Source organism: Psammomys obesus, unplaced genomic scaffold, assembly GCF_907164565.1.
Source record: "Psammomys obesus unplaced genomic scaffold, mPsaObe1.curated_primary_1811, whole genome shotgun sequence".
Lineage (NCBI taxonomy): Eukaryota > Metazoa > Chordata > Mammalia > Rodentia > Muridae > Psammomys > Psammomys obesus.
In genome coordinates this window covers 7931402-7952581 of record NW_026596057.1, presented here as the reverse complement: position 1 = coordinate 7952581, position 21180 = coordinate 7931402, and the positions used below count along the sequence as shown (strand labels likewise).

Below are 21180 nucleotides of genomic sequence, written 5' to 3'. Positions count from 1 at the left end.
GAGGAGGAGGAGGAGGAGGAGGAGGAGGAGGAGGAGGAGGAGGAGGAAGGGGGAACCCCCAATTTATCTGACCTTCCTAAGGAATGAAATACAAGAAAACAAAGTATCACAGGAAAAGTTAAAAAAAAAAAAAAAAGCTTCTAAATTTGCCTGCTTAACAGTATTCAACTTTCTGTTTACTGCTTTATCTCCTCTCTTTCTTCAGATTACTTCTCCAGCCTGGATCAGACAGCAAATTTGTACTTCTACTCTTAACTCACTTTCAGTTGGCCACAGCAGAACTGTACATCTTGACTCTTTTTTTTTTTTTTTTTTTTTTTTTTTACAGCTTTTCCATACTGGGGCCCACTTCCTGCCCAGTTGAGGAAAAAAATCTGGCCTGAAGATGAAATGACTGCTTAACATTACACGAAAACATCTGGTACCATTTTATGCACAGACCCATGTCTGAGAGCAGGCGATTCTAGCGGTCTCTCCAGCGGCACAGCGCATACCCAAACCTCCCCAGGGTGACATCATCCCATATATGGACTCTCCAGCCCAGCCCTCCCCCTTTTCCTGGTCCTAAATTCATTGCCAGTTCCCTAGTCTGCTGCAAATGTGCCACGTCAAGACTGGAAATCACAGCCCTTGAGTGTGTCTCAGTCAATGCAGCAGACAGAATCCAGGGGGGAAGCCGGCTGAGCCCCGGTGCAGGAAGATGGGCTCGCCCTGGTCCCGGGACACGGACGGAGGCTTCTGGAGATCCTGCTCCGTCGCCCCAGTGTTCAGACTACCTGTTCAGGACAATGCCGTTGTACAGTAGTCTGCACATTGGTTAGACTGGGCAAGGGCCAGCTACGCCATGGACGGCTGGGGACGAGATGTGCTGTTTCCGAGGAGAGGACAGCTGGGTGCTCCTTTTTTTTTGAATCTCATATCCAGTGTTTCTCTTCACAGGTTTTGCAAACTAGGGACCAAGAAGCCCTCAGGGACTGTGCTGGGAGAAAGGACCGCTCGAGGGAAGACCGGCTGGTAAGGCCTCGGGGACTGCTCACCTGGTCTGTGATTGGGGAAAGAGATAGGGATCCCATCATCTGCGCGAACATGCGGCAGACACCGCGCTGCATGTATGACGGATGCTCGGGAATTTAACTTTTAAAAGAGCAAGACTGTATGGCAAATAGTGACTTTCTGTATGCTTTTTAGGTCTAAAACCTTACTCCAGACAACTAACGGTAACTGAAAGAGACTTAGTTTTGAATGGTTGAAACTGATAATTCAGTGACTTAAACTTGGTTATGAGTGGGCGCTGTGTGTGCAATCTCTATCACTCCAGGAATGAATGCATTTTGCCCTATAGAGGGAAAACAAACATTTAAAAATTCTTGTATGAACAGGGAGCTTGTCTAAGTAGTTACCTGGATAATAGAGACACAAGAAATAACAGTACCTAAAAATAAAAGAAGACGTGGTGAAGGTTTTTTTTTTTTTTTTTTTTTTTTTGCTACCAGACAATGCAGATGATGAGAGCCAAAGAGCCAACCACAATTTACTGAGTCAGCACTCAGCAGGCCAGGGGAACAGCACTCTATCTTTGGATGGCTAACTAAATGCACTGAAATTGTCCTTTTAAAATCCCAGAATCGTTGATACTTTCTGGTCAGCTGAGCCCTCTAGCCCATATTTTACAAGGCTTTCACTTGTCCTGGGCCTTTGAAATGATAAGGCACGTTGTCTAGAAAGGCACTGATAAAACAGGAATTTGTAAACGAAGGCAAAAGTTTTCTTTGGCCAGTTTCCAGCTGTCCTGGAGGTGAAGGAGAGCGGGGGAGGTGGGGAGATGGGAGGCAAGAAAACTTCAAGATGAATGAAATTCTGAACGAGAAAATAATACAAGAGTCTGGGTTGCGAAATGAGCTGGGGGATTCATGTTGACCTTAAAGAAAGTTCTGGAAAAAAATGTTGCTACCATACCCATAAATTACAACTTTCATTTATTTTTATCCCTAAAAATTTTCACTCCGCATTCTATGAAATTAAAATATTTCCTGCCCTTTGAGTTTTTTGTGATAAAGGAATATAGTTTCCTTTGTCTTTTTAAGTTTGATTCCTTGTCTAAGTGAAAGATTCTATAATAATCCAAAGATGAACACAATTCTCTTCAGAAAAATATTTTATTATAGCTGCTCCTCTGTGTTTCTTTTAAAAGTTTTTCAAATTTTTATAAAATTATGCTTCAGATAATCCCAGAATTGGTGTAGTGGACATAAAAGGTTTCTGATGTGTTAGGGTAATTAACTAAGACAAATAGCAGGGGAACGTTTAGCTGTTTGTCTCTTAGGTAAAAGGGGAAAGGCGCCCTTTCATTTTTCCAGGAGAGTTGAAGAATCCTATCTTAATTTTGTTTAAAAGAAGAGTTGAGAGTTTTAAAAGTCTCTCATTTCTTTTACACAGAAAACTGAAAACACTATTAATTAACTTATAGAAGTTTATGTGTTTCAGGAGACACACTTTCCTAACTAATGCATCATGAAAAAGAACAAACAAGTTTTGGGGCCAGATTTAAGATTTCTCTAATCTTGCAGGAATATTTTACTGTAGATATAATTGAATTGTATGATTTGCTTTCGTTTAATGTATATTTAATTTAAGATTTCTCTCTTCATACTAAGTGTCCTTTTTTTGTTTCAAAGAGAATGACCTTTCTATCCAGGTCCCTTATCTACTTTCTCCCAGGGGAGAATTTTTAGTCTGAAGATACAAAGGGCCCAAGAGTGACTCTGTCGTAAGTTCAACAGTAAAAATAAGAATTTCTTTGTAAATCCAGGAGTCCTGCCTGTAGTTGGTGGAGTCCCAACAAACCATTTTCAAGGAAAAGGTTAACTAAATGAAGGGGAAGTAGTGCTTAATTTTAAATTGTAGGAGATAACTTTTTTCAGAGTCCATTTGACAACCCTCTGCTGAATAAAGACAGGCTGTGAGGTCTGTGTGCTGGAGCACACACCACTTACAGACATACTGGCACAAAAATAGCCATATCTGTTTCCAGAGTAATTAGAATAATGTCTAATTTTATTCCAATATCACTTCCGAAGGAGATGCATAAATGTTTTAGGGATCGTGGAATCTAGTGCAGAAGGGAGTAGTCAACAGCAGACATGTTCAACTGGGCGCTATGGTAAGTCTGAATATGAAGAGTGGAACATTGTACATGTTCAGGGAAAGAAAACTGTTTGCAGGGTCTGTCCAAACTTCACTTTAGTGGAAATTCCATCCTTATTTATGATTTTAGACAGTGAATGATTGATCAGCTAGGCTAGGTGCTGAGCCAAAAGAATTTTTGTAGCCCTCTAAGAGAAAGGAAATTCTGAGCTGAAGCCTCAACGCCATCACTTCACAGTCTGCCTAAATTCTCAAAACAATTAAAAAAAAAAAAAAAAGAACATAACATAGATCTCAAAATCAAATGCTTGTACTGAGACAAAGTGTCTGATTGTTCTCCTACAATTAGTTAACAGGCTTACCCTCCTTCCTAGTTGTCACTGAGCCTTTGGCTTGGAAAATGCACTTATGTTTTTAAAAGGCCAAAATATACTATCTCCCCCCACCTTTTGCCTATGGACCACCCAAGTATTTTACTCTATGGGGAAGAGAAAGCTTAGGCATAAAAACAAATACTAAGAAAATAATGTGTTCTCTCTCTCTCTCTTTTTTCTCTCTCTTGATTGGAGTGTTAAGCTGATATGGGAAATAAAAAGAAACTACAAGTTGTTTAAAAAGTCACTCGCCCACGAATGTCCATTGTCACTAAAGGAAGCTGAGACTCCCAGTGACTCTGTAAGGGAGCTGCTCTTTAAAATCAACCTTTTGTCTTATCTCAGGATAATAACCCACCCATCACCATATGCTATCCAAATAATAACTGTGAGACCATCACATAGAGATCCCAGCTTAGGATAACTGGGAGAACAGAGTTTAACCTGCGGCAGGAAACCCTCATTGAGGACTGAAGCTTTCATATTCCAAATCTGTTTTTTACTTTGGGGTCCTGCGGATTATGTAGATGCAAATATTTAGCCTCTTTTCAAAGGACTTTTATTGAGATGTTTTATCAGCTGTAAGTTAACGAAAATAATGAAACCTTTATTTTGTATCTCCTGACTTATCATGCTAGCCAGTATACTACAGTTGATGTGGGTCAATTTTACTGCTGGAGATTTAGAAGATAATTCTTTTCCTATGTTTCTGTCTTGAGACACGGCATATCCAACAAATTAAGCATCACATGCTATGACAATTACATAATAGTGTTTTCATATTTTAGACTAAGACTTTAAATAGTAATCAAGTAAGTATGGCTTGGGACACAGGGTGGGAGAAGGCTTTCTCTCTTTGATTTTTTTTTTTAATAAGCACAGAGCGGGTTCAACATAAATTATGTTTGTGCCATATACTTACTATAGCCAATTTTTAATCTATTAAAAATAAATTGTTCCCAAATCTCATAAATAAAATAAGCATTCCCTCCCTTTATTTTTATTTATTTTTCTCTGCAGAGAAACTATCACGATAGTTCAAGCTCAAATGTTTTGGATAGCATGAGATAAATAAAACTGCTTCATATGAAAGGATAACACCTGGACTCACATTTCTTTTTGCTTTTTCAGGTTACATGCATCAGTCCTTTAACTGAACAGAGTAAACTGGATCAGATTATTTGTGGGCGAGGGGAAAGCGATACAGAATTAGAGTAACTTTTAATTACTACCAGTACATTCTTTGTAAGTGAATCACTTTATAATGATTTCTTATTGTGCTCAATGAAACAACAAACCAAATAGTATTTCAAGGTATTCCATTTTTGCATACTTGACTTTGTAATGACTTGAATAGCAGCCAAGCTCTTGTGCTGGACTCAAGTGTTAGGCAGAAACACGCATTATTTCCTTGAAATTAAATAAGTCCAGATACAATTGCCCTCATCAACTCTGTTAAAATGATACCATCTCCAGACACTGAACAGAAATTCAGATCTGAAGTAAACTCTTTTTTTTCTCATCGTCGAAAAAGTATTTTACTGTCCATGAAACTTCTATTTGCTTTCTTTTTTCTTTTTAGAATTTCCAGATAAAGGTAAATAATGAAGTGTTTATTTTCCTTGAAAGTAATCTCTAATGTACAATTCTTAGTTAATAACTTTTTTTTTTTTTAAGGAATTCCACTTTCTTAGACTTTCAACTCTTTGGCTGTTTTGTGTTTAAAATGACAGGGAAGTAGTTAAATATCTTTACATATGCCAATTAACAAAGTTTATTAAGGTAGCCAGAACTCTTGACGCAGCGGGGCTGCGGCTTACATTTGTATGCTTAACACCGACTTGGATTTTCATTTTGGGTATGAAGTGAACTTTGTCTGTGTTTAAGTTTCTACTCTACACTGGTATTGTGTTAACATTGTCAAGAACACATTCTGAGCACTCCTGTGGGTAGGGACATTCTAGATTATGCCTTTGATTCATGGAATCACCCTGCTTGTTAATCAAAAGGAATATAAGTTCATAAGTTGTTTGGTTTTCATGTGGCTACTACAAAAGGAAAATAAAATTTTAAATAAATTCCTGTTTTGGAGAGATATATTTATCTCCAAAGTCTCTTTCTTGGCTGTGTTGCCAAACGCATTAGGCTCATTAGTGATTTGAAAATGGCTGCTGTTACCGTGTGAATGACAATGTGCTTTTTGATGGGCAAGGCTGTGGTACTTATCTACGGTGAGAAACATGTCTAAACACAGACTTTATCTTTGACTTCACTAGTAAGAGATGCAGAGATTTTGTGAAGAGGAAAAACATCTGGTTCAATTACTCTGAACTCTGACTGCATGAGGGCCAGTAACAATAGGAGTTGGATTTTTTTAAAAAAATGTTATTTTTTTTTCCTTAAAATCATGTGAGTTTTCTGTTTTTGACAATCATCCTTGTTAGCATATTTGGATCAAATGTATGAGTCTACTTTCTGAATAAAGTCAAAGTCTAACTTCTTTTTAGTTCCTAATGTTTTAATGTTTAATTCTATTGTGTGTTTTTCTCCTTTCCCCTTATCTCCCAAAACCACCAAATCTGGAAAACAGGCTGATTGTATCTGTCCATGAGCAAAGGAAACCTGAAGGACTCAAGGGCCTGGCTGGACAGAGTTGTCATGTGTCTGCCTGTCTACACTTGCTGTGCAGAACATCCGCTCACCTGTACAGCAGGCACAGACAGGCAGTCACATGACAACCCAGCCTGAATGACAACCAGCCATTGAAAGAGAGCAGCCCTCACACCATAGCATCTACACCAAGAGCTACAACCACAATGAGGGGCTTGGGGGCCTGGGGTTTTAAACTGTTGGCTTATTAAAAACTCGTATGTAATCTTTTTATTTTGATTTGCATATTAAAACCCACCCAAAGTGAAGTGAGTGGTGCCTATGAAACATAATAAAACCCATTTCTGAAAATGATCCTGTGTTTTACAGTCCTCTTTTCCTGTATCACACCCTTGACATCTATTGCACCCATCTTTGCTGCCTCCCAACGCGGATATGAAGATCAATTCAACATAACCAGTTAACTTCAGTTTGATGTTTGTTGAAGAATAAATTTTTCTGCCAGTATTGTTTTCTATGCTGTAACTTTTAACGGGGGAGGGAGGGTGAAGTACGGAAGGAGAGGGAGGGAGAGAGAATGAAAAGAGTAACAATATATTGTGGAGGATCAAGCATTTCAAGGTAAGAAATTGACAGTCTGGTCTGAGTAAAACATATTTTAAAATATTTTCAACAGGTTTTCACACATATTAAACCATCAACATTTCTAGGTGCTGTGATATGCACAGATTAGCCACCATCCTTCTGTTTAACTAGGAAAGAGTTTATAATGCAGCCATAGGCTTAAGATATCCAGAGCTGATAGATTTACTTAAAACCCATGCTTCCATTCATGTAAACTGTCACACTTAATATTTTCAAGCAAGTTGATACTTTCAAAAGGGCGAAGATAGGCCTGCATGATATATATGATGTATTCTGCCTAATTTTTGATGAAATATCAAACTTCATGTGCTATTATGAACTGGATGGAGAAGTGATCAGGGCTGGCTTTGTATACAAGCATTTTAAGCAACTAAGGGCAAAATGCAGAGAGACGGGTAAATTAGAAAATTGCTCTACTTTGACCTAGTTTATTAAAGCATCTTACCTTTAAATATTTCAAATTTAAATTTTTCTTATATTCCAGTAAAGCTTTAAAATTGTAAGCTGAGGCTACTCCAAACTATTTTGTAATGGTCAGAATAATTAAACATCTCAAGCAAACTGTTTTTCACTTAGGCATTCCATTTTTTAAAAATTATTTTTAATTACACAAGAATAATAGGTTTATTACATCTTTGTGACATTCTTTGGTTTGTGGTCCCTTCATCCCTGTTTAAATTTTGCAATGTTGTTCCATTTTTAAAATGTGTGATTTAATCTTAAGGCTAAGAGACCACAGTTTCCAATTTTCTGAATTTTATGGTATTTGTACTATATCTGACAGTATACTTCACTTAAGAGAGAAAAATAGGCCTGAGTCATAGGCAAAACTATGACATGAAAATATGAATAAAGTTAAATGTCTTGCACGTAAACAAACTGGACTCATAGAAATATATCTCTTATTTAAAGAAAAAAATCTGTTTCTCCCCTATAAGACTCATGAAGAATTACAGGGGTTTTGCCGTAGAGGAAACTCCCATGACCATTCAAGAGAATGCTGAATGATGCTTCACAGAACGTGAAGTATAAACAGGAAGTACAAAGTGTCCATGAAGCTATTTGCATAATCCCACCCAGCTTTAGATACTTCAGGCAAAACGGCAGCAGACACCAAAAGAGTCCTCATGAGGATTATTCTTTTGTGCCCTTCCAGGACAGGAATGTATCCTGCTCAGGATGACCCAGGATCACAACACGAAGGAACTGGGGGTCAACAGATATATTCCAAAGTGAGGCACTCCAGCAGAATGTTTCAAATAGTTTTTCCATAAATCATGACAAATTACCCTTAAAAACATTTCTGAATCTGCTTTCAAGAGTCTTGACTGTTTTATATACATTTTAAATTCATAAAATAAGGTAACACGAATTTTATTCTCTTGGGAAAAAGGTAAAATAAAGAACGTGTACTTTCAGAATTAGCTTTGGAAACAACAGACAGTATCAGTGGGTGTGTAGTTAAAAGGTATTTTTAATAAATTTGAAATAGCACTGGCCATTATAGCTTATTGAATAACACTTATTTTATTTCCTAAGTCATAAACTTTTGGATAATGCCAGAATGTGGAAATAATCAATATCATCTTAAAAAGCACAATGTAAGTTACTTTCTATATGTGTGAAAGGAAAATAAAACTATGAAGATGAAGACTTTTAAGTTGCGTAAGTTGGTGTTTGATATTTCTTTGGATTTTTTAAAATAAAGGTAGCCAAGTTTGAGCTAAGTGAAAGATTTTGACAAGGAGTGTGCCAAGTGTTCAGTGGGCTGAGGCTGACCGTCTCCATCATAGGGGACCTGCTGTTCCAAGGCAGCACTCCACAAAACAGCAAGTATACAGGAGAGGGCAGAGCTGCAGATCGCTGGGACTCTGGTCTACTTTTGAACATCCGGGACTACAGTTGTCACTTTCCTTCCTATTTTCAAGGTTTTATTTGTCATCGGTCACAGCTACACAGTAAAAGCAATGCTAAGTAAACATCCCCATAAGGGAATTATATAATCTCCTTATCAAGTTATCCAAACATTTCAGCCCACAAAAATGAGGCCTGTAATTTCTTAAGAGTCCAAAGAATGTCCTGTTTCAATGCAGATTTAGATTTCCTTCAGTCATGCAAGGTTAGGACATTTCTGCTGGAAACACTGTGTCCCCCAATGCTACTTTCAATTACCATTTCAACTTTTATGCTGGACCATCAATGTAGAGTAAGGATTGGCAGCCAGCTTCTGTATCTGAGGGAGCAGCTGCTTCTGGCTGGTTAGTTTAACTCTGTGAAAACTTACACATTCTAACAGACATCTCTTTAGTCCCTTTTTGCTGATATTAAGAAAAATGAAAGCCTTTTTTTTTAATCAAACTATCCCTTTCTCTCAAAATGTATACCCTATAAGTATTGTAAATAAATCTTGTCATTAGAGTGTTGGTATAAAATTATCAGAGCTAATTTTTTTAATTCTTTATTACTTATACTTTATTCACTTTGTATCCCCCCTGTGGTTCCCTCCCTCCTCCCGTCCCAATCCTTCCCTTCCTCCCCCCTCTGCACGCATGCCCCTCCCCAAGTCCACTGGTAGGGGAGGGTTTTTTTTCCTTCCTTCTGATCCTAGTCAGTTAGGTCTCATCAGGAGTGGCTGCATTGTCTTCTTCTGTGGCCTGGTAATGCTGCTTCCCCCTCAGGGGGAGTTAATTAAAGAGCAGGCCAATCAGTTCATGTCAGAGACAGTCCCTGTTCCTATTACTATGGAGCCCACTTGGATACCGAACTGCCATGGGCTACATCTGTGCAGGGGTCTTAGGTTATCTCCATGCATGGTCCTTGGTTGGAGTATCAGTCTCAGGAAGACCCTTGTGCTAAGATTTTTTGGTTCTGTTGATCTCCTTGTGGAGCTCCTGTCCTCTCCAGATCTTACTGTTTCCCACTTCTTTCCTATGATTCCCTGCACTCTGCCCAAAGGTTGCCCATAAGTCTCAGCATCTGCATTGATAGTCTGCAGGGCAGAGTCTTTCAGAGGTCCTCTGTGTCAGGTTCCTGAATTTTTCCCTCTTTTCTCCTTCTTCTGATGTCCATCCTCTTTGCCTTTCTGGATAGGGATTGAGCATTTTAGCCAGAGTCCTCTCTCTTGATTAGTTTCTTTAGGTGTACAGATTTTAGTAGGTTTATCCTATATTAATATGTCTATATGAGTGAGTATATACTGTGTGTGTCTTTCTGCTTCTGGGATAGCTCACTCAGGATGATCTTTCCCAGACCCCACCATTTACCTGCAAATTTCATGATTTCCTTGTTTTTTATTGCTGAGTAATATTCCATTGTGTAGATGTACCACAATTTCTGTATCCATTCCTCCACTGAGGGGCATCTGGGCTGTTTCCAGCTTCTGGCTATTACAAATAAGGCTGCTACAAACATGGTTGAGCTAATATCCTTATTGTGTACTTGAGCCTTTTTTGGGTATATGCCTAGGAGTGGTATGACTGGATCTTGAGGAAGCACTATTCCTAGTTGTCTGAGGAAGCACCAGATTGATTTCCAGAGTAGTTGTACAAGTTTACATTCCCACTAGCAGTGGAGGAGAGTTCCCCATCAGAGCTAATTTTTTTTTTAAATCTTTTATTTTTTTTTATTAATTACACTTTATTCATTTGGTATCCCCCCATGAGCCCCTCCCTCCTCCCCTGCCGATCCCACCCTCCCTCCCCTTTCTGCATGCATGCCACTCCCCAAGTCCACTGATAGGGGAGGTCCTCCTCTCCTTCTTTCTGATCTTAGTCTATCAGTTCTCATCAAAAGTGGCTGCATTGTCCTCTACTGTGGCCTGGTTTTAAGTGAGTTTTTGTTTTATTCTTTTATCCTGACTAAATTGCCCAAGAATTTATATGTGAAAATTATTAATGAGAAACTCAGTTTTTGCTCAAATAATCTTAAGTCCAGGAAGCCATGTACAGTCAGGAGACCAAAATCTACTAACCAATGATGAAAATTAACAAAATTCTGCAATTCAATAATTCGCCTTTGGCCCTCGATAATACTATCACATGATAAAAATTCATTGTAGCTTAGCCATTCACTCACTCAGTATCTGAGATGTCTGTTAATATTTGATCTGCTCTTTTCATTTTTTGAATTGCTGGTGGCAGAAAGTAGATAAAACAATAATGCATTGTTTTGTTTTTTTTATCAGCATAATGCTTACATTCCTCACATGTCAAGTTTCACTGTTACTTTTCATCTTCTAAAACGTCTCTTAGATTGTGTCTACAAATTTCATCAGCCCAGGCCAGCCTAGACTTCTCATGTCATCATGGTAACAACTTTCTATCCCCAGTTCAGTTTTGTACTCCTCCAATCAGTTCTACACACACACACACACACACACACACACACACACACACACACACACACTTCATATATATGTATATATATATATATATATATTAATATATGTAAATATATAACACATATGTAAAATATGTAAATATGTATATTTCACAGAGTTAAACTAATCAGAGAGAAGCAACTGCTTACTCAGATACAGTGAAGCTGGCTGCCAATACTTACTCTACATCTATGGTCCAGCATAAAGATTGAAATGGTAATTGAAAGTAGAATTGGAGGACACAATATTTCCAGCAGAATGTCCTAACCTTATGACTGAAGGAAATCTAAATCTGCATTCAAACAGGACATTGTAGCCCATGACAGTCAGTTCAGTCTCCAAGTGGGTTCCATAGTAATGGGATCAGGGACTGTCTCTGACATGAACTGATTAGTCTGTTCTTTGATCACCTTCCCCTGAGGGGGAAGCAGCCTTACCAGGCCACAGAGGAAGACAATGCAGCCAGTCCTGATGAGACCTAACAGACTAGGATCAGAAGGAAGGAAAAGAAACCCTCCCCTACCAGTGGACTTGGGGAGGGGCATGGGTAGAGAAGGGGAAGGAAGGGAGGGGTTGGGAGGGGAGGAGGGAGGGACCTAGAGGGGGGATACAAAGTAAATAAAGTGTAATTAATAAAAAAAAGTAAAAAAAAAAAAAAAAAAGAAAATCCAGAGAAGGGGAGCAGGCCTGACATTTTGACATTTAAGCAGGTGTGATGACAACAGGAAGTGCTGTCTACCATTACCACTACTAACTAGGGACTGTCTTCTTTCCTGAAAGCTATTTGGCATTTGATTTAGTCAAACCTTTTGACCATTTGGCTTGTTGATATATGAATATACATATAGATACATAATATAGAGAGTGGATATGTTCATAGATACAAACATATAAAGAGGAATTTCAAGTAGGTTATCCCAGATTGACACCTTTAAAGGTGTCAAACAACAAGGTGAGGAAACAGAAGCCAGTGTGCTGTTCTGGGGAGGGACCCAAAGAGGCTAAAGCTGCTAAAGGGACACCAAATTTGCTGCCCACTGGTAAAACTGCTATAGAGAGGAGCATAGACTATTCCATACAACATCGTTAAAATTGCTGTATTTCCCCTGCCAGTACTCATCAAAGATAACTGGTATAACCAACCTTATGTTATGATTTTGATAGAGTCAAAGAGCTATGTGCCAGTCAGCTCAGACCACTGCGTGTGCAAGCTCTGACCCCGCCCTCACCAGCAGCTGCCCCTAATCCTATGGGCCTTGGCATGCACACACTGACAGAGGGACACGGGGAAGACAGTCCACAAGCAGGCCTATGTAATCAGTGAAATATGTTTGTGACCATTTGTGTAGGCAATTCCAGGTCTGGGGTTCTGCTATGTGATCTAGAAGTACAAGACCCAAGGAAATTCCCTAGCAATGACTTAGACACTATTGGGCTCTGAAAGATGGACTATGACCTTACACATTGCACAAAGCTCCAGTCTTGGAGTAACGTAAACAAATAAGATACCGTTGTGTGGATAAACTCTGTCAACTGTAATATACCACATTAGTGTAGTCCCATGAAGATAATACAGGGACATTATGCTGCCTGAAACGTAAGCAGAAACCTTTCTGTTAAAGTCACATATCAGTGGCATGTGTGTGCCATTGCTGTATTGAACTATTAGAGTACACGTTTAAAAGCTACCAATGGATTTTTTTGGGGGGGGGGGTTAATTCATGGATCCAGTGAAAAGCAGGGTTTATCTCTCTTTCTGAATAGGGAGAAAATAGAAAACTGAAACAATGCTTCTATGGACATGCCCATCACGCTGATTATCATGGACTTGCCATGACTGCTCAGAACAGAATCAGTTTGATAACATCATTCCTAATTCTTGGTTTAAGACAAGGATAATGTATATACTAGAAGAGAGACAGTGTGGAAAATATCTCTGACCAGATGAGATGTGAGTTCTCTTTTGTTACCTGAGCCTTGCCATTCTTCATTAAAAAAACAAAACAAACAAACAAACAAACAAGAAACCCAGATCCCATATACCTTATGTCATAACATGAAACAACCAGAGCAAACTGGGAATCAGAAAACATGTTAGTCAGAGAATAACACGACATACTCAGGGCGACTGTGGCGACACTTTCAATAGCTCAAATGAACACACTGGTTTGTTAGCAAGGACCCTGGCTCACAAATGGTTTATGAGGCCCTCTGTAAAATCCTTCTGAGGTGGTTGTGTCAGCAATGGTGCCCACTGGTCAATGAAAAGACTGAGGCCCAGAAAAGTGGAGAGACTTGACCCAGTGCAGGCAGCCACAGCAAACCCATACCCCCAGCCCACGCCCGTTCATAGCACCAGGTCTACATAGCCCTGTGCTCCATTAGTGTCATCCTGAGAACCAGCCTTGTTCCTTCATCATGGGCATATTTATTGAGTCATTCATCTTTATTGAGAAACCTGTCAAAAGTTAAATTAAGCCATATATGCTCACAGGAAATGACCTATTTATTAAGCAGCCATTTAGGTGAAAATGAAAACACACACCTGCCTAATTACAAAAGAAAACAAAGTACATGATACAGAGACCCTCTATGGAAATTTAAATGTAAATTAATTAATTAGTTAATTAATTAAACTAAACAAATTAATGAATCCACAACTAATCCAAGGATCTTTCCCTTGTCACATTTCTTTGACAAAATAATGATGATAATAATAATAATAATAATAATAATAATAATAATAATAGGGACTGTCTCTGACATGAACTCAGTGACTAGCTCTTTGATCATCTCCCCCTGAGGGGGGAGCAGCCTTACCAGGACATAGAGGAAGACAATGCAGCCAGTCCTGATGAGACCTGATAAGCTAGGGTCAGAAGGAAGGAGAGGAAGACCACCCCTACCAGTGGAGTTGGGAAGGGGCATGCATGGAGAAGGGAGAAGGAGGGTGGGATTGGGAGGGAAGGAGAGAGGAAGCTACAGGGGGGATACAAAATGAATAAAGTGTAATCAATAAAAATTAAAATAAAAAATATTAAAAAATAATAATAACAATAATTTCTTTCTGAAACAGGCTTCTCTACATATAGGGACATACATGAAGAAATGTACATATAGGGACAATCTAAGCATTCCACTCACCCCCCCCCCCAACAAATTAGCTCCACAAGTTGAGATAGAACTAAAGCTCTTTTTTTTTTTTTTTTTCATACAGGAATATTCTAGATTTGGGGAATTTCTTTACAGGTTATCAACAGAATCACATTTAAGCAACCCCTAGCTGAACCATGCCAGCAAGCCCCTTTGGAACAAAGCATCATTTACAATGGTGCTGTTCACAAAGAGTGCCACACAGATTCAGGATTCCCTTGGTGTGTTGCTCAGCCCCACACTCCTCATACTTCCTGCATGAACCTGGTCCTCTTACCCTCCCTCCCACTCCATCCCCCGACAGACCCTATCACTTGTTTACTCTCTCCCAAAGAGCAAGAAACAGTGCAGTCCCCTGTCTTTTGCCCTGGCTGCACACTCAGGAATGGTCTGCAGAGACAGGGAGCTCTGGCCTGGGAAGCCAGTGAGCAGGGGAGAGGAGGACAGTGGTGGCTGCCAAGGAGTAGTGGTCTGAGAATGGAGATGGTTCTGCCCCACTAACGCCGACTCCTTGGAGATGGTCATCATCCTGGGGTCAGCCATTCCTAAAATGAAAATTTCCCATGGTGTTTCTGGACAGAGTCTCTTAGCAGGCAGCAGTAGCCAGAGCCTAAAGTCAACTGAGCGTCACTTGACCTGGTGTGCTCCTCCCCTGCAGCCACTCCCTAGGCTCAGTGACCATCCTGTCTGCCCTTGGCCTGCCATGCTTACTAAGCTGGACTCCCTTCTGTTCTCACCACCTCTGTCTATTAAGAATACACTGAATACCACACGCAGCTCCACAGAGACCTGTCTAAACCACAAATGTAATCATGCCACACCCTGTCGGGTGCTTTAGAGGTTTCCAGTTTTCCTTGGAATAAGATCCAACAACTGGGCGATGGCTCAGTAAGCTCCTAGCCCCTGGCACCTTTGTCCCCTAACTGTGCTTACATTCTGGTCACAAGCTTCTAAGACTATTGCATTTATCACATCTTCTGTGGGATTGCTGTTCAACTGATCCTTCTCCATGGATCATCCTCCAATAGACTTTTTTTTCCTAATTACTCATTCTAAAGGCTTGTCCCCTGTCATTTTCTCCATCCTTGCCCCGTTTCATTCTCTCCAGGGCACTGGGTGCTTGACACTACCCTATGTATCCACTTGGGTGTTGGTTACACATAGTTCCAGGCTTGTCTGTCCTTTCCTCTCTCTTGGTATGCTCTTTTAGGAGGAAAGTGACCCTTTATTTCAAGGGTCATTCACATTCTCCCCTGCCTCCAACATCCCTCTGCATTTGCCACTGGACATAGGCAATATTGGTGCACAGGTTTAGTTTTTATATGTGGAAAGTAAGCATTCTTGGGAGAGCAGTGTCTTTGTAGTTGTCTTGAATATATTTTTTTATTTTTTATAATAATTTTTATTTTTTTATATTAATCACAGGTTACTTACTTTGTATCCCAGCCATAGCCCTCTCCCTCATTCCCTCCCAATTCCACCCTCCCTTCCTCATCTCCTCCCTGCCCCTTTCCAAGTCCATTGATAGGGGAGGACCTCCTCCCCTTCCATCTGACCCTAGCTTATCAGGTCTCTTCAGGACTGGCTGCAATGTCCTCTTCTGTGGCCTAGCAAGGCTGCTCCTCCCTGGGGGAGGGGGGGGGCGGCCAAATAGCCAGCCATTGAGTTCATGTCAGAAATAGTCCCTGTTGAGTCTTTAAAGAAAAGGGAAAGTCCAGGGATGTAACTTTCTGGGCTTGCAAGGTTTCTTTCTTTCCTACTCAGAACATGAGATAGCTCACTACCCTTCCAGGGGTGACACAGCAGGCCAGAGAGCCAGCCCCACAGTTAAGCTGCAAAAGCAATGGCTCCTCAAGATCTCTCAGAAACACATCATGTTCTGCTCATGACCCATGGTGGCTGCTCTCAGAAATAGGTCAATGCTGAGTCACCTGAAAATTATCCCTGCGGATCCTCTGTGAGGCAAGATGGAACAACCCTGAGTACCTCTGGGACTCTCAGAACCCATTTCTGCCTTGCTACCAACTCTCTATCTGACTAATGGAAGCTGGTTATCCTAATGGACACTGCTGTGGCTTTTATAAGATAAACCAAACCATATTGAAATGACTTTCCAAAATGATGGCCTGCGCTGGTGATGGTGATCATGTTTGCTAGTTTTAGTGCCCCCATCTCCAAACCGAAATAATAACAGTACCTTTCCCAGAGTTCTATGTGGGTCAGTTAATTAACATGCACGAAACACTGACTGCCACTATTATGACTCTAAGGAAAACCACCTGCTTATATTACTGGGAATGGGTCCCAAGACTGATAATGTATGTAAGTGAATATCTAAATATTTGGGGGTAAATGTGTCTGACACCATGACTCCTAAAATTAGAGCTTCCCACAGAATGACAACAATGTCTCACCAGCCACAGGAAACCATTGCTAACTAATACTCAGCTTCTCAAAATGACTGTGTCAGTCAGTGTTCTATTGCTATGAGGAGACACCATGACCAAGGCAGCTCTTAAATGGGAAGCATTTAATTGGGGCTGGCTTAGAGTTTCAGAGGTTTAGTACATTATTATCATGGCAGGGAGCATGGCAAAATGCAGGCAGAGACTGGAGAGGCAGCTGAAAGCTACATTCTTCTTTGTGGGCTGAGAGAGCCTGAGCCTGAGCCTGTCATGGACTTTTAAAACCTCAAAGCTCACCCCCAGTGACACATTTCCTCCAACAAGGCTATGTCTATTCCAGAGAGGCCACACCTCCCAATTCTTCTAATCCTTTCAAATAGTACCACTCCCTGGTAACTAAACACTCAAATAGATGAGCCTATGGGGTGACCAATATCACTTTTTGCTGAGGTCGATGACATGAAAAATTGAAAATAATGCCTTAAATGGCAAATTTGTTCCAGCATTTCTAAAGATTTTGGGTTTCCATGTCACAGAATCTTCCATGGGAATCAAGCCATCATCCAATACTTTTTAACATAGTGTTACACAGAAGACATGAAGAAATGGAAAGAACCCTGAACTATGACACTTTTCTTCCCAGAAATGACAAAGGCTCTTTTAATGCTTTCAAAAGCAATCAGGCAAAAGTAGGAGGGAGTTTTCATCGGCCATATGTCTTTGATAGCTAATTAGATAGAGATGGTCTCACCTGTTTACCATTCTGCTATGCAAGGGCACACTTACATAATGTTTGTGTGCTGTATTACAAATGCCAGTGACTTCACTGGCTAGAGCAGAGCTATTAAAATTTCCAGAACATACTTCAGTTTCAATCCATGTCCTCTAAAATCTAGCTCTAAGATTTTATAGCACCTTAATGACTCTATAAGACTACTGTGACTTCTCCGTGCCTTTCTAGCTATCAGATTTAAGTAAGCGGTAAGTCATGGGATGACATTATTAACGCTGAACATGAGCCAGAACACCACAATTATCGTCACTTCTGTTTTTACAGAGATATCAAATTCTCAAAGAAGAAAATGTGTATAATGATCTGGTACTAACAGGGAGACCAGCAATCTTACCATTGCCCTAGCCTTTCATTTGAGGCAGATGCCATGGCAACAGTTCCACACTGCTTTACTCACCCCAGCGTGCTATTCGTTTCCCTTCTATTACCTTATGTCTTTTCAAAACATTTAATAAAAGTTACTTTCATTAAATTGTACCGGTGGCTTGATAGTAACATGAGGAAGGAAGTTTTCAACTCCTGACCCATAAATTCATTTTTTTTGGGGGGGTCAGCAAAACAGGGCTGTACTTAAGAAATAAGCGGGAAAGTAAATTTAGTGGGGACGTTGTAAAACTCGAGATCTGTAAGAAGAGAGGAAAAGCAAGGCTTTTCTAAAACAGTATTTCCTGACAGATCTCATGGCAAAAAGAACCGGGGTCTGGAGCCATGCATCACAGCAGCATCGGTTAACTGCATTTTAGAAGCGCTTTGGGGACCTGTCGCCCTCCATGGCTTACCTCGTCATCTTTATACCACGACAAGCTTTCCGCAGTGAGGACAAACCAGTAGCCCTTCGAGCCTCCTTTCATGATGCCAATGTTGCTGACGGTCAGCCAGCCCTTACGGATCACCTGCAAGAAAGCAGACAGCAGCAGCAGCGTTGAGTGTGAGTAACCAGAGAGCAGAAGTCTTGGGTGAAGCAAAAGCAAGATGTAAATTATGGTAGGAACAGCATTGCCCGTCCCCCATACACTCAGCTTCCACTCAGCTGTCTGAGAAACTGTATCTTCCAAAAATTGAGATGGCTAGAGGGAGGTCTTGTCCATCTATGAATAAAGCAAAAATCTTGGGCTCATATGGAAGGCAGAAGCAGAGTCGACTGAAATAGACAGGAATGAAATGAGGCAGCCTGACACTAGTTCTAGCAGTGCTGCTACAATTAAAGCATATTTTGTTGATTGTCTGAATAGACTGTCCGTGACCACTTCTTCATATCTCCTTCCAGGCTACTGGTCTGTTTGTCTGCCTCACTTGAAGCTCATTAAAACTAGTGACAGACACTGGTCAGCGAATGGCAAAAACCAAAAACAAAACACAACAATAACAACAAAATAAACCCTCAAGCCAACCAGTTAGATCCTTGCTAATGGCCCTGAATACGGCTGATTGAGGAAGAAAGCTGAAACAATGAACTAAAATAAAAAGTTTAGGGCCTTCAAATGGTCTTGATTTATCCACCTCCTTCTGGTTGTTATTTGACATAGAGTAAAATATGAAGCATCTTAGAAAAATCATGCAATGGTTCTCAAATTCTAAAACGTTAACAAGTGGGTGACAAATTTGACAGAACTTAAAAGTTGCATTTAGGGGAAAAAATGCATTTTTCCTCACTGTGGTTACAAAGTTAACTTATTCCGCACATGGAATAGTTTCCCATATCCTCTATGTTACATGGTTTTATTGTCTCTAAACCAGAAATGAAATTCTATATGGAATTTTACATTACTGTAAAGTTAAAAATGTGTCATATTTAAAAACATTCACTGTCCTAGACAACCTAAAATATTTCTTAGTTACTTGGTTCCTGAAGGCAGATTAAAATATTTTAATTATAAAATTTTATATTTCTATTAAATTTTATTTTGAAGTTTAAGACATGCCATAGGAAAATTATGAAAATACAGCAAGATTCTCACTGCTGATTTTGGACTTTTCAAAATTCTCTCCACATTTGCAGTCTAGGCCTCATGTGAGTCCTTGTTTCAGCATCCCCACTGCCCATTCTCCTTCCTCAAGGCCTTGTTGATCTGACACATACCCAGAGAGCACCTCTTTGAGGCCCACACTGAGGTGGTTTTTCAGCCCCTTCTTCTTATGTTCTACTATAGGAAGAAGACAATGTACCTCAAAGTACAATCCCTACCAGACACATGAAAGTCATTCAAATGCTATATTAGCCATATAATATAGGATAAACATACAAAAATCTATAGTCCTAAAGAAGCTAAACAACATGAAGGACCCTAGGGAAGAGGCTGAAACCTAACTCAGAAGGGCAAACAGGATAAGCATCGAAAGTAGGAGAAGACAGAGAACAGGACAGGAGCCTTCCACAGAGGGCCTCTGAAAGACTCTACCCAGCAGGGTATCAAAGGAAAGATACTGAGACCCATAGCCAAACTTTGGGCAGAGTGCAGGGAATCTTATGAAAGAAGTGGGAGATAGAAAGACCTGGAGGGGAGAGGATCTCCACAAGGAGACCAACAGAGCCAAAAAAAACCTGAGCCCAGGGGAGCCTGCAGAGACTGATACTCCAACCAAGGACCATATAGAGAGAACCTGGACCCCCTGCTCAGTTTCCAAATGGGTTACCTCAGTGACTGGCTCTTTGATCACCTCCTCCTGGGGAAAGGGGTGCAGCCTTGCCAGGCCAAAGAAGAAGATGATGCAGCCAGCTCTGCTGAGTCCTGATAGGCTAGGGTCAGATAGAAGGAAAGGAGGTCCTCCCCTATCAGTGAACTAGGGGAGGGGCATAGGGGGAGAAGAGGAAGGGAGAGTGGGATTGGGAGGAGACGAGGGAGGGGGCCACAGCCAGGATACAAAGTGAATAAATGGTAATAAATAAGTAAATAACAAAACCAAATCAAACAAACAAACAAAAACTTGGAGACCTAGACTAGGTATTCTCTGAGTGACTCAGAACACATACACATGAAGTTCAGGAATCTGCATTTTAATATATTACTGAGGGGACCCTTACTCCTACTTCAGTTTGAAGACCATTTAGCACACTCAACCAACACATAAAATTAAGTCATTCCTTAGAGGACATGATCATGGTGAGGTTTTGATAAAACAGATTAAAAATTTTTGACACCAATGCTGTCCTATCTGGGCTTTAAATTCATCAGGAAAAACACTCTATTTCACTTTATTCAGAATCTTTGGATATAGAAGACCTCTTCCACGTCTACAGTAACAAATCACTACTACTTTACTTATTAGTAGAACAAGCTGGCTCCAACAAGCTGGGTCATGAATTTCATTCTGTAAATGCTTTTTTTTTTTTTTTAAGTTTAAAATGAAAGTAGCACAGTGATTCCATTGTGTCCTTAGGGGTTTTATAATTCAACAAGAAAGGCAGATCCAGAAAGATGTAGTTTTGATATAACCATATAATAAGAGATCTTTACCAACAAAAAGGGTACTCAGGAGGGCATGATAGACTTGCCCTGAGAAGAAGGTGCCTAAATAGGGGCTAGAAGGTGACTCAGAAATCAGGTCATCTAGTCTGTTGGTTTGTTTTCCAAAGAAGGCAAAAAAAACTATGGTGGGGCTCTCATATACATTCTTTCTTTCTTTCTTTCTTTCTTTCTTTCTTTCTTTCTTTCTTTCTTTCTTTCTTTCTTTCTTTCT

The 21180-nt window shown here is 40.2% G+C and overlaps 1 protein-coding gene across 5 annotated transcripts in view; it reads right to left on the bottom strand.

Annotated features, from left to right (window-relative positions):
* Dnm3 (dynamin 3) overlaps nucleotides 1–21180 on the bottom strand; it is a 477548-nt gene that overhangs the window by 219071 nt on the left and 237297 nt on the right. For all 5 annotated transcript variants that reach the window (XM_055624408.1, XM_055624405.1, XM_055624406.1 and 2 more), the window contains one exon: nucleotides 18282–18395. In XM_055624408.1, the coding sequence (XP_055480383.1) occupies nucleotides 18282–18395 (114 nt within the window). The remainder of the gene's footprint in view (nucleotides 1–18281; nucleotides 18396–21180) is intronic.